The 12,478-nt window shown below is 50.2% G+C and overlaps 2 protein-coding genes across 2 annotated transcripts; one reads left to right on the top strand and one right to left on the bottom strand.

Annotated features, from left to right (window-relative positions):
- Positions 1 to 257: 257 nt before the first annotated feature.
- GUCA1A (guanylate cyclase activator 1A) lies at positions 258 to 4,868 on the top strand. Its single transcript, XM_071768497.1, has 4 exons — positions 258 to 688; positions 2,277 to 2,426; positions 2,888 to 2,978; positions 3,323 to 4,868. Exons 1-4 carry the CDS (start codon positions 491 to 493, stop codon positions 3,478 to 3,480), a joined length of 597 nt encoding a protein of 198 aa, XP_071624598.1. The 5' UTR covers positions 258 to 490; the 3' UTR covers positions 3,481 to 4,868.
- A 2,976-nt stretch (positions 4,869 to 7,844) lies between these two features.
- Positions 7,845 to 11,984, bottom strand: GUCA1B (guanylate cyclase activator 1B). Its single transcript, XM_071768493.1, has 4 exons — positions 11,684 to 11,984; positions 10,101 to 10,250; positions 8,683 to 8,797; positions 7,845 to 8,144 (listed from the first exon to the last, which is right to left on the bottom strand). Exons 1-4 carry the CDS (start codon positions 11,885 to 11,887, stop codon positions 8,017 to 8,019), a joined length of 597 nt encoding a protein of 198 aa, XP_071624594.1. The 5' UTR covers positions 11,888 to 11,984; the 3' UTR covers positions 7,845 to 8,016.
- Between the last annotated feature and the right edge of the window lie 494 nt (positions 11,985 to 12,478).

The raw sequence follows: 12,478 nt of genomic DNA on the forward strand, positions 1-12,478 counted from the left end.
CCTGATTTGGGTGGAGAGTTATTGTTCATGTGACCCCACACAAAATCATAAATGAAGTGGATTAGGAGATTACAGCACCGTGGAGAAAATTCCACCCTCATAATCTCCTGATGTAACCTACAAGACTTTCCCATTTTACTTCCTTTCTATTTTAACCCTCAACTCCTAATGCCTGACATGAGCCCATCACCCCCCTCAGCCTCATTGGCTGGGGAGGGATTTGCTGGGTACTTAAATGTCACCCTCTTGTCCGAGGAGGGTTTTGTGCTTTTGAATTTTCCTGGGAAGTCGTCTCCTGGGCATCCATCACCACCAGGACTGAACAGGGAGCTCACATGCACTTTGGTTTTTCCTGATACGGTGATCCCTGCAGTGCTGGGGCCTTTGGGACTTTAAAGGCAAGAAGCAGAATTTGAAAAAAAAAAGAAAACCCTCGGACTTCAGAGAAAATCAATTTCTGACTGCAGAGGGACCTGTGCTTGGTGTCGAGATGGGGAACATGGATGGGAAAAGCGTGGAGGAGCTGAGCACCACCGAGTGCCACCAGTGGTACAAGAAGTTCATGACAGAATGTCCTTCTGGCCAGCTCACCCTGTACGAGTTCAAACAGTTTTTTGGCTTGAAAAACCTGAGTCCAGCAGCAAACAGCTACGTTGAGCAAATGTTTGAGACGTTTGACTTCAATAAGGTAAATATTGGGCTCAGGCTCCCTGGCTGCATCCCCTGCCCTGTGTTGGGCTGTATGGAAATGGAGAGGGGTTTAATTCTGTGTGCTCTGATCTCTTTGGCCTCATAAATTGTAGAATCAGTTACATGAGGTGAAAGCTGTCAGCCCAAACTCCTCACCTGCTGCCTGTCTTGGGAGGAGAGAGACTTCTGGACTTGATATTTCCCTTTTAGGTTTAATTTATGAAGGTGCTGGGAGTTTTATCTGCTTGTCTGTGATCCCTTTAAAATGAAGTGCCCTTTAATCCTTAAATATCAGTTGTTGTGACAGCAGGGAAGGAGGCAGTGGCAGGAGAACAAGTGCTGCATTCATGCAGGAGCAGCGTGGTGTGAGCCAGGGCTTACAGAACAGATCAGGTTTGGTTTTCTATTGTTTTCAAGGAGAAATGGATTACAGTTTCATTGCTTTTTTTTACATGTGCTCAGTCCCATACTCTCAGGAGCTCCCTGGGCTGTGCTGGACCCCAGCACGGGGCAGCCCTGCAGCCCCTGCACCCTCTGGCTTGGGAGCTCTGCCAGAGAAACAGATGGATGCTGTGTCCCTGCTTCCCTGCAAATGATCTGAAACTGCACCTCGTGTGAGATGGGGAATATATTTCATGGCAACCTGAAGGGCTTAGAGGGCTTAATCCCACTGCAAACAAGGGGATTTAGGGGCTGAAGCCTTCAGGTGCTGCTTGTGCCTTGGCCTTTGCCTTTCTCACTGCCCCAGGTTTGAACAGATGCCTGAAAAGGGAACTGGTGCACAGGAAATCCTACTGGGAATGGGGCTCAGCAGCTATTTATACCTAATCTGGCTCCTGCAGCAGGGGGATAAAGCAGATGATCTCCTACTGAACCAGCCCCATGGGGTAGGGGTTTTGTCCATTGACAAACCCAGGTTTATCCTCTGGTCAGAGTGCTCTGTGCCATCAGCTTGCCCTGTGCTGGGACAAAGCATTTTGGAGGTGTCCTGAGAGCTCTGAATGCCCCAGGCAGGGTCTGGAGCAGTTTGGTGCCATGGACCTCACCCCAGCACAGCTTTGCTCTGTCTGGGGGCCCAGCTGGACCCCTCCAGAGCCATGGGGTGAGCTGGTGGTGGGCAAGCCCCATGGGGAAGAGTCAGAGGTAAAAAACTGTGCTTTTGATGTAACCACAATATCAGCAACGTGCTGGCTTGGTCCTGAGTTCATTGCCCTCCTGGACATTGGCAAGAAGAGCCCCTTGCTGCAGACCAGAGCTATAGGAGGGTGCAGAGGGCACAATGTGACCCCTCGGGGTTCATCTCCATAAATCTGTTCCTCTGTGACCTCTGCATCTGCAGAAGGAGATGCCCAGGACAGATTCTGGGCTGCTCTGCTCCCCACCCCAGGTACATCCTGAGCAGCACCTGGCAGCTCTGCAGAGATGGGGACATCAGCTCTGCCCGGTGGGCACGCAGGGACCCCCACCCAGCACCCCAACCCCTGCTCTGGAGCCTTCCCATGGGAACTTCCAGCAGTGTCCAGGAAACTCCTTGCTGCCTGGCTCTTGGATTTTAATCTCATCTGGCTTCTGGCTTCTGCTTTCAGGATGGTTACATGGACTTCATGGAGTACGTGGCAGCTCTGAGCCTGGTGCTGAAAGGGAAGGTGGATCAGAAACTGAAGTGGTATTTCAAGCTCTATGATGTGGATGGGAACGGCTGCATCGACCGAGGGGAACTGCTGAACATCATCAAGGTGAGTGGGCTCAGCTTCCCCTGGTGCCTGCACAGATCCTGGTCACTGAGCAGGGGCAGACAGAAAAGTTGTTACAGGAACATTCCAGCCCCAAAGACCTCTCCCTGCCAGCTTATCAGGCACTGGCCCAACCCCTGCTGGGCTGCTGGGGTGGGTGTTTGGCCACATCCACACGAACCCAGCTGAGATAAGCACTTGAGTTTAGTCTAAGGATTTTCAGAGGTGAATGGCTCCTGGCTTATCCCAGCGTGCCCACTTAATCTTTTAATGCATTGATTGCTTTTTAAAGTGATTTTAATCTCCATTTTTTTTTTTAGAAAGGGTTTACCCCTTTCAGAATGTAACTGCCAGCAAAAAATTTTGGCCTCTCCTGTCTGGCCACTGAGCCACTTGTCTGGCTGGCTACACAAACCCCTCAGTGACTGTCCCCTCTCCTCCTGTCCCCTCTCCTGTCCCCACAGGCCATCCGAGCCATCAACCGCTGCAACGAGACCATGACAGCTGAGGAGTTCACCAACATGGTGTTTGACAAGATTGACATCAACGGAGATGGTGAGGGGCTTCCTCCTGCTGAGTGCACCCCCCACCCACCCTCTGTCCCCTCTGCCAGAGCAATCGGGGGTCCCTGAGCACCAGGACATGGGGAGAGCTGGCAGGGAGCAGATCCCTGGGATGGTTTAGCTCTGTGTCTCCTCTGTGGGCTGACACTGAACCAGGGGACACTGTAAAGTGTCCCTTGCATGGGGTTGGGTTGTGATGGGGTTGGGTTGTGATGGGGTTGGGCTGTTGGATGCAGAGCCCTGGGAAAGGTCCCTGTTTGGTCCATGAAGCTCCATGGGGGGTTCTGCTCCGAGGCTGCAGGACTGAGCAGAACTCTTCTGGACGTGCTCTTGCAGGTGAGCTCTCCCTGGAAGAGTTCATGGATGGGGTGCAGAAGGACCAGGAGCTGCTCGACATCCTCACCCGCAGCCTGGACCTGACCCACATCGTGCGCCTGATCCAGAACGATGGGAAGAACATCAGCACGGAGCAGACAGCAGGGGCTGCCCAGTAGGGTCCCCAGACACCTTCCCAACACCTCTATTTTGGTTTATTTTTCCCCCTCATCACATTATCAAAACAAAACGTGTTGTGGTCGTGAGAGCTGGCGAGCTGCCCCAGCACCAGCACCAGACTATCCCACCAGGACAGGGATCAGGATCTGCTCTCCCCTGGAAGTTGCTCAGAGGAGTGGGCACTGCCCTGCCCAGCACAGCCACCAGCAAGAGGGAAGGAGGAAGGATGAAGGATGAAGGGTGAAGAGTGAAGGATGCTGCCACCCCCAGGACACTGTGGGTCCTCGAGATGGTGCTGCTGAGCAGAGAGGGCAGATTCTCACCCCCCAGGACTGGGGAGCTGCACCATGCCATTGGGGAAGGGGGGGTGTCAGTACCACACCAAGAGAGCCTCAAAATCCCCTCCCAGGCCATGGCCATCACCAGTGGCTGCAGCTCAGCGGGGCCTGGAGCCCAGCACGTGGCCCCACAGGTACCCCAAGGACACACGAGGGAAACCTGAACCTTTTCTTTCCACGTCTGTCTTCAGAGCATGAGATCAGTTTGGGTCCCTTGCTCTTTGATTTGTTAATATTCTGGTAGCAATCATTAGAGGTAGTGTAGGGTAAAACCACCTCTGAGCTTGGCAAAGGAGCCTGGTGGGGCGGTGAATGTAGTGGCTGTTCTTGGTTTAAAAGCATTAAAAACAGAATGGTGCCTTTCTTTAACAACTCTGGACTCTCAGGGCTTGTTTCTCCTTGAAATATCTGGAAGAGCTGCAATGGCAGTAACCTGAGGGGGAGAAGTTTTGAATGATCTGTACAACAAAGTGAAACTCCTGCAAGTCACACCCTGGGGCTCCAGCTACGATGGGATCTGTCACCTCTCTGCAGTGCAGGGTCTGTGCCACCAGCACAGGAGTTCTGCAGGGCAGAGGAAGGATGCCAGCACCCCCACGGTGAGGTGGGCTCAGGTACCACCCCCAGTGGGACAAAACCTGGGACAAAACCCTGTCCCCCCCTTGTCACAGCAGCCTGGGACAGCCCCCTCCCTGCTCAGCACCAGGAGCAGGGGCTGCACCCACCACAAGGCCCAGGGGAGGCTGAGAGCAGCAGCCTCATCCCCACATCTGCTGTCCCCATGTCACCCACCACCCCCTCCCCATCCCCATCCCTGCTGTCCCCACCCCTTTGCTGCTGCTGGAGAGGATTTTCCCCAGCTGATGGTGAGGACACCAGGAAGGATTTTTGGCCAGCAAAAGGACTTGTTGCTCAGCACTGGATTCTTGTGACTCGTGAGGACCTTGCTGACCATTTTTCCTCTGCATCTTTTTTACTTCATAGTGTTCTACCTGGAAGCTTTTGTACTTCCAGTCCTTTGGTGAACTAATAAAGTTATTTTACAGGAAGGGTTATTGCAGGTTGTGCTGTTTCAATCCAGCAGGGCAGATTAATTCTCCTGCAAAGGCAGAAACCTTTGTTTTGGCTTCACTAACAGAGTCACCCCTCACACCAATGAGACAATAACCCTGGAGCTCCTGAGCAGACTCCTCAGTGTGAACATCCCTGCTCCCAGCAGCATCCACTCCCCCCAGGGACTGTCCCAGACCTGGGTGCAGTGAGGATGGAGCTCTCTGCTCAGCTGCCCCCACAAACCCCCCCAGGCCTGCCCCAGGGAGCAGCCCCAGCAAAGCCAATTTTTATTTGTAAAGACAAAGTCATCCTCTGGGCTGCCCAAAGGCACCTCCCAAACCTCAGCACCTCTCTCCAAAGGAAGCTTCTTCGGTCTCTAAGAAAGCAAAATAAAACTAATTAAAAACTAACATTGTGAATCCCTTTGCCCCAACTCATGCTTAATTAATTTATTTCCAAGGAGTGGAGGTTGTCTGGGTGCCAATCACAGGCACATTGCTCACTCCTGGGACAACAGCAGCAGCATGGCCTCTCGGGGGGTGGGAGAGGTGGTTTTGGGGTTTTTTTGGGAGCTGCCATCAGAGGAGCAATGGGGCTGCAAAACACACCCAGGGAGGGATTTTTGGCAGCACCACAGTAGGATTCAGATGCCATAAAAATTGCAATGTGGCTCTGCCTTTGGAGGGATGCAGAAATCACGGATCCATGGAGCTGCTGAGGGCAGGAGGGATCTCAGGTGGGTTTTCCCAGCCTGGTTTGAAGTGAGAATGGGCCAAGGAAAGAAGAAAAGGAAAGACAGAAGGATTCTCCTGCACTACCAGAGCTGAGTGTGGGTGCTATGAGAAAAACCAAGGAGATGACATTGAGTGAGACCACAAAAAATCCTTGCAGCACTCAGCTCTGCAAGCCCTGGCATGGCCACTCTGCTGTTCAACACCACCTTTCCAAGGGGAGCTGCACATGGGTGCTCTGGGAATGACCTGGACACCAACATTTCCTCTGGGCAGGCAGAGGGAGCACAGCTCAGCACAGTTAGAGCTGATTATCCCCTTCTCAGACTGATTATTTCCTTGGGAATTCACCTCCCAGAGGATCTTTGGGGGTGTGATGACTCCTTGGCTGCTGCTCCCTCTGCTCAGCCACCTTCAGCAACATCCTCACCTTCAGCTTTCCTACCTGATTATTTCCCCTTCATAATGCCCAACGTCAGAGGCATCAAACATCAGAGCAGATGGTGGGAGCTCAGAAAAATCATCAGGCATTTGCCTTTTCCAAGCCAACTTGTTTCCCAGTTTAGACCAAAAAGAAATCCGATCAGCCAAATCCAATTCTGGCCGGGCTGTAAGGCTGGAAAATGGATTATGCAGAGTGCCTGACATCAGCAGCACGATGTGAATGAACCACTGAGCTGGGGAGGAGATCAAAGTGTCCATACCTATGGATTTAGCAGCAGGACTCAGACTAAAGCACTCGTGATTTCTTGACAAGAGATTACACAGTAGATAAGAGGAACAATTTTCCAGCAGGCTGTGCCAGCACTGACACCAGTGAGAGCACCATGGAGCTGCCAGCTCCAGCTCTGCTTTTTAGGACCTAAAATCTTCAAGGCTCCCACTCACATCCTGGCAGGGGCCATCTCCTTGCAGCACTGCCAGCTCACTTTATGGTAAGCAACTACTTCAAGTCCTATTCAGTTGTTTTGTTTTTTTTTCTTTAATACCACACGCTTCCCACCACTCTTTTTCTACTCTGCATCTGCAAAAGCATCATCTCTACCTTGTGTCTGTCTTACCCAGGTTAGCTCTCACACTTAAGACCTCCCCTAAATTCATTAGGTCAGTCTTAAAAACTACAATTTTGATGCCTACAAGTCTTCACCTTCATTCCAAGTGAGAAACAAATACTGTGAAGCAGAAACTTTAATAAATAACTCTTTATTAAATCCACACCTTAGAAGATTTCTACCAAGAGCTGTTGAAGTGCTCAGTGTTAGGATGCCCTCTACCACCCCAGCAGAGGACTGCTCCTGCCTGCTCTGACCAGCTGAACACACCAAGAACCTTTGAAGCCTTCCAGGAAAAGTGCAATTTGCCACTATAGTGAGTAAACATCCACTTAAAAATTTTGTGAGGAGCAGAATGTTGGATGAGATGCTGAAATTTAAGGAATTAGGAATTCTTATGAAAATGTTTGTTCATAACGTCGAAAAAAATCAGTGAAGTTGATCTTTCCTTCCAGGCCCTCAAGTCAGAAATAAGGTTTTTCTCCCCAGTCCTTGGCTGATAAGCTATTGACTTCAATAAGCTTGAACCAGCTGCCCTACAGCAGCATCAACCAGAAGTTTAATCTACTCAGATAAATAAGCATGCCAGGAGCTGGGAGTATTTACAGAGAACTCTTAGCAAGGTTATTTACAAGTGGAAATGGGAATGGATTTGAACTGAGTCTCATTCTGAATCCTTCCTAATGCTCCTGAATCTAAACATCAGCTAAACTGACAAGACCAGAACCCAGCAAAGCACTAAACTAATGAAAGACATTACATCACATTTATAGGACTGCAAGTCTTCTCATGGGTATGACTTGGTGTAAGGAGGCACCACTGCTCCTGGCCAGCCCACATACTTCCCTCAACATTGTGCACTGCCCCTTACAACCTAATTCTCATTTTTGAGGGTGAAACGTTGGTGTTGAATAGCTTTACATCAATAGTTGTGTTATCTGCTAAACACAGAGCCACAGGGAGTGGATGATGCCTCCCAGAGCACCTTCCAGTGCCACTGCTGCTTCAATGTCCCTGGGGGTCTGCAGGCAGGAGTGATGCCAGCACAGGAGGCATCACCACCACACCAGGATTCCTCACTTCCCAATCCCATCTCTCAGACTAAAAACCTGCCCAGGATCCGCTGCAAACCACGAGAAGTTGGTTCCTTGGGGTGTAACCAAAAGCCAGAGCTGGAAAATATGGTATCGTGTACACAGAAAGACTTACTGATGGGCCAAAAAAGAGTCTCTGGGTACCAGCAGTACCAAAGTGTTCATCTAGGTGCTGAGATGGTGTTGAGAAGGAAAGTCACTGCCCACTGGGGTCAGAGCCACTGTCACAGTCAGCATCACATTTTCAGCTGCACCAAAACAAATCTCTCAGAACAAAGCACTCTTCCTCCTCTGCTCCGAGATCCATCCCCCAGGGTTTACATCCATTTGTAACATCTTCATCACCCACTTGTCCTTCCTGGCCCCATCAACAAACTCATCAAGAGACAACTGCCCTGTGATGGGGAGAAAAAGACAGCAGGTAAGACACCAGAGGAAGGCAGGGAGCAAAATCCCCTTAAGTTTCAGAAAAATACACAATAAAGACACAAACTCTGAATTCCCCTGTGCAGCTGAGGCCAGCTGTAAGCCAAGGCATCCAGACCTGCCCCAGCCCTGGGCCAACACCCACCCTTGCATCAGCACCCAGACTCTGCTGGGGGGATTGCAGCCCTGGTCCCACAAACTCCAAAGTCACTGCCTTGAGTTGGGGGGTTCCAGAGGCTGAGGTCTGAGTGGCCTCACATCCCAGCTGGATGCACCCCGAGTGCTTTACTCTGAGGTAACAACACAGATGATTTCCTCCTACTGCACCAAATGGTTCTTGATTCTCACAGACAGATCAGAACCAAACCCAGTGTGTCAAAGATGAATAACAACATCATAGTCCTGAGTGACTGATTGATTGATTGATAAAAGTAATTAAAGCCAGCCTGCCCAGCACAGGTAACTCCTCATTCTGTACAAAAGCAATCTGAGCCATCCATGCCTTACCATCCCCATTCTCATCCACCAGCTGAAATATCCTGTCCACCACCTCCTCAGGTGTGAGCAGTGGAGTCCTCTCCTCCACCTCTGACCGACAGACTTTCTTCAGCCTGTAGATAGCCTGGGAAAGAGGTCACAGTTTAGGGCTGCAGGACAAGAAGCAGTGAACTCCCTTATCTTCCCAACAGTGTCAAGGTCTTTTCCAAAGGCTCTGGCTGTAACCTTCCCAGACAGATCTGCCCCTCCCCAGCAGCCCCAGACCTTCACTGAAACCTCCTCTCTCACACTGAATTATTTCATTTGCTCTCTGAAGCTGCTGCCCTCTCATTTCCTTTACATGCAGAGGTCAGACCTCAGGGCTCCTTTGCAAAGAACAAGGCAAGAGTTTCACAGAAGGGGAAATTAACTGACTATAGAGTATGATTTTTTCCTAGCATCTGAGGCCAGGCACATCTGGATTTACCCAGCCCTCTGTCCCAGGGAACTTGTGCCCTGGATGTAAGATCAAACCTGTATTAGCACATATTTTGACCATAGTTTGTTCCACTTTGTCACTGGGAAGGGGCAGATTTTATCTATTCCTTCCCATGACAATCACTTGTTCATTATTAACCTCACTCCTGAAGGGTTTTGTCTGAAGTCTTCCCAGGGAGGGGATTACCAAGGGCCTAACAGCTCTGGCCAATTCCTGATTGACCCCAAAACTATAATTGAACCTGCTCCAGGACAAGCTCCTGGATGCTCCACACCTGTTGGTGACACAGGTGACAACCCCAGGACCTGCTTCCCACAGAGGCCACTGCTGACCTTGTCCAGACACTGCTTTTCACCCCAGATCCTGGAGCATCTGATGCCCCCTGAGCCTCCCAAGCACCCGGGGACCTGGGGTGACTCCAGCACAGCCACAAGAGATTTACCTAAAATCAGAACCCAGGGACCCCCTGTCTGGCTGCCTGCTGAGCCCCACACTCAGTAAGTAAAGCTGAGTGCAGAAGATACAGGAGCCTGGGAAGGATTAATGACAAGATATTTCTGTGCTCATTGTGTCTCTGTGCATTCTCACCAGCTGGCCAGGTAGGAACCTTGGCTCCTGGAAGGAGCACGGGGTGAAACTCCCCTTCCACTGCTCAGTGCAACGAATCAGAGTCTATAAAAGTTGAAAGGAAAAGCAGAGCAGAGGTGCTGGAACTCCACAGCAGCTCAATGGATGCTCCATTCCTGCAGCTTCAGCAGCGGCAGGGCCAGGCTGATCCTCCAGCCACCAGACCACCAAGTGCATGATCCTTTTCACCAGGGTCAGGTATTTTCACTTCATGACTGCCCACAGCTGCCTTGCAACCTGATTATCACAACCCCCACATCCATCATCACGTTGCCAAAGAGCCCCGATTGCTCCAGTGAGGGGTTAGGCAATGCCTCCTTACCTCCACAATTTCCAGCAGCTCAGGTTTGTCTATGCAGCCATTCCCATCCTTGTCATAGATTTTGAATGTCCACCTCAGCTTGTGCTCCAGCTTCCCTCGTAAAACCAGATTCAGGGCAGCCACATATTCCAAAAAGTCAATGGTGTTATCCTGCCAGGAGAGGGACAAAGCTGAGTGGCACTGAGGTGACCCACACAGGGGGATGGGGAGGCAGAGGAGGCATTTTGGGGGCAGGGATTCCCCATTCCCCAGGATCTCAGCTGCTTCACTGAGACTGATGCTCACCAGGTGTCCATCCTCCTAAAAGCTCCAGCAGCAGCCCCGGGGCTCCCTCAGCAGCCTCCAGCAGATGGCCCTGGCTGAGGTCACCACCATCCATCCCCCTGTCACCTCAGAGCCCTCCTGACCCAGCCACAGGATCTGGGCCATCCATGCATCCCCTTCTGCACACTCGGCTGTGGCACCAAAACCCCTCAGGAACTGGGAACAAAACTGCTGCTGCAGGGCTTGGGAGGCCAGGGAGCATGAACAGACTCCTCAGGATTTGTTTTTATTGCCTTGCCGTAGTACTACTAATCCTATAGATTGTTAAATCCTGCTCAGATGAGTCTGTACCATGGGAATATTCAAGTAACACGAAGCCAGAGCTAACTTAGTGTTGTTAGGGTATGCAAGTACCAGCACCCCTTAAAAAACAGATTTTCAGTCTTATTAAGACAACTCCTATAAAGCAGTAATGGGGTTTACACACTCCTCGGGGTGATTCTGCCCCTGGTTTCAAAGGAAACTTAAGGGAAATTGCTGTATCTGAGACATGACAGACTTGTCTCCCCCATTCCTCTGGTGACATCCTGCACCAAGCAGCTCCAAACTGAGAGTATGATCAAGAGCTTCAGAAAAAAAATAATAATTAAATGGTTTGGCAAGCATTACTTACCCATTTCAAGACAGGAAAGGCAAGCACATTACATTTCTGCTATCTAAAATACCACTCAGCCATCTTTTGCACCAGCACATGGCTATGCATGAACTGCCACTAAACCAGAAAGCCCACTTTTCCCAAGTGTCTGATGACAAATACAGCAAAAGGAATAAAAACCAGACTGAATTGTTCAGCATTCCTTCACTTTCCAGCAGCTAAAATAATATTTTGTTACATGCCAGCTGTTGGCACAGTACAGACACACTTCCCTCAAGGGGTAAGGAGCCCGGGTAGGACCTCCCTGCACCCAAATTCCTGTTCTGGCATCACAGATAAATATTTTCCTTTCCATGGAGCAACCTTGGCTACTTGAGAATCTTTCAGCAATACTCTCCCAAAACGTGACTGCCTAAATTTCAGCATTTTAGCCCATCCTTAGTCCCTCAAGACAATTATTATTATTGCCCTTATTTTGTGTATGGATTTATAAGAGGATAAACCCGAAGCAGCCGGTGCAGCGTGTGCCCTTCTCCTGCCCTGGCAGGTCCATCACCCTTGCCTTAGTCTCATGAAGCTGAGTAACAAGGCTTCACCTTCAAATTACAGAAAGAGGAGGTGCAAGTTATTAGACAAATAACTGTAAAACCTCCTGACTACTTACCCCATTCTTATCAAAAGCCCTGAACATGTTTTCAATGTACTCCGAGGCTTCGCGGTTATCCTGGACCCCAAAGAACTGCTTGAACTCGTGCATGAAGAGGGTCCCACTGGGACATTCAACCACAAATTTCTTGTACCACTCCTGCAATTCAGCCACATCCATCTCTGTTGGCTCCCCTTCAGCATTGGTGAACTGCTGCCCCATCTTCCTCAGTGAATTAAAAAAAAAAAAAAAAGAAGAAGAAACAAAAGGAAAATCTCTCCCAAGTCCTTTGTTTGTGGTGTTCGTTTATTGCTTTGCTGCTGCTTCTTTGTTCTTTTTCTTCTGGCTGTCTCGTGCCTTTGGTTGATGTTAATATTGTCTCTTGCTCTTTCACTTTTTTGGTGCCTGCCTTTAACTTCTGCCTCCTCCTCCTCTCCTGCAGAGCTCGTGGCCACCCCTCTGGGTGCTGCCTGGGGGAGGGCAGAGCCGCTTCCCTGCACTGGGGCAGCACCGCACGTGGCACCAGAGCTGGACAAAAATAACTAAGATCATTAGGAGATTCCCCCCCATTAGTCACTGGGGCCTTCAGACCTTCCAAGCTGTGCCCTATTTAGTTGGCCATTTATCTGGCCAACTTTAGATGCTCAGAGGCCTTTTGCACATTAATTCCTTCATGGCAAAGAATTTGTGAGCTCGGGTTCCCCTCACCCATGAAGCCCCCACCTGCTTCACTTTAGGGTTTTTTTTTCAGTGAAATAGAGACCACTGCAGGGAGCAAATCCTGAACAAATATGCACATAACACCACTAGCAC

Source organism: Heliangelus exortis, chromosome 25, assembly GCF_036169615.1.
Source record: "Heliangelus exortis chromosome 25, bHelExo1.hap1, whole genome shotgun sequence".
In the NCBI taxonomy this organism is placed as follows: domain Eukaryota; kingdom Metazoa; phylum Chordata; class Aves; order Apodiformes; family Trochilidae; genus Heliangelus; species Heliangelus exortis.

Coding starts and splice junctions, on each gene's coding strand:
- GUCA1B (XM_071768493.1), bottom strand. CDS start 11,887: ATGGGGCAGCAGTTCACCAATGCTGAAGGGGAGCCAACAGAGATGGAT. Junction 10,251..11,683: donor GGGCTTTTGATAAGAATGGG/GTAAGTAGTCAG, acceptor CTCTCCTGGCAG/GATAACACCATTGACTTTTT. Junction 8,798..10,100: donor AGCTGCTGGAAATTGTGGAG/GTAAGGAGGCAT, acceptor CCTCTTTCCCAG/GCTATCTACAGGCTGAAGAA.
- GUCA1A (XM_071768497.1), top strand. CDS start 491: ATGGGGAACATGGATGGGAAAAGCGTGGAGGAGCTGAGCACCACCGAG. Junction 689..2,276: donor AGACGTTTGACTTCAATAAG/GTAAATATTGGG, acceptor TTCTGCTTTCAG/GATGGTTACATGGACTTCAT. Junction 2,979..3,322: donor GATTGACATCAACGGAGATG/GTGAGGGGCTTC, acceptor GTGCTCTTGCAG/GTGAGCTCTCCCTGGAAGAG.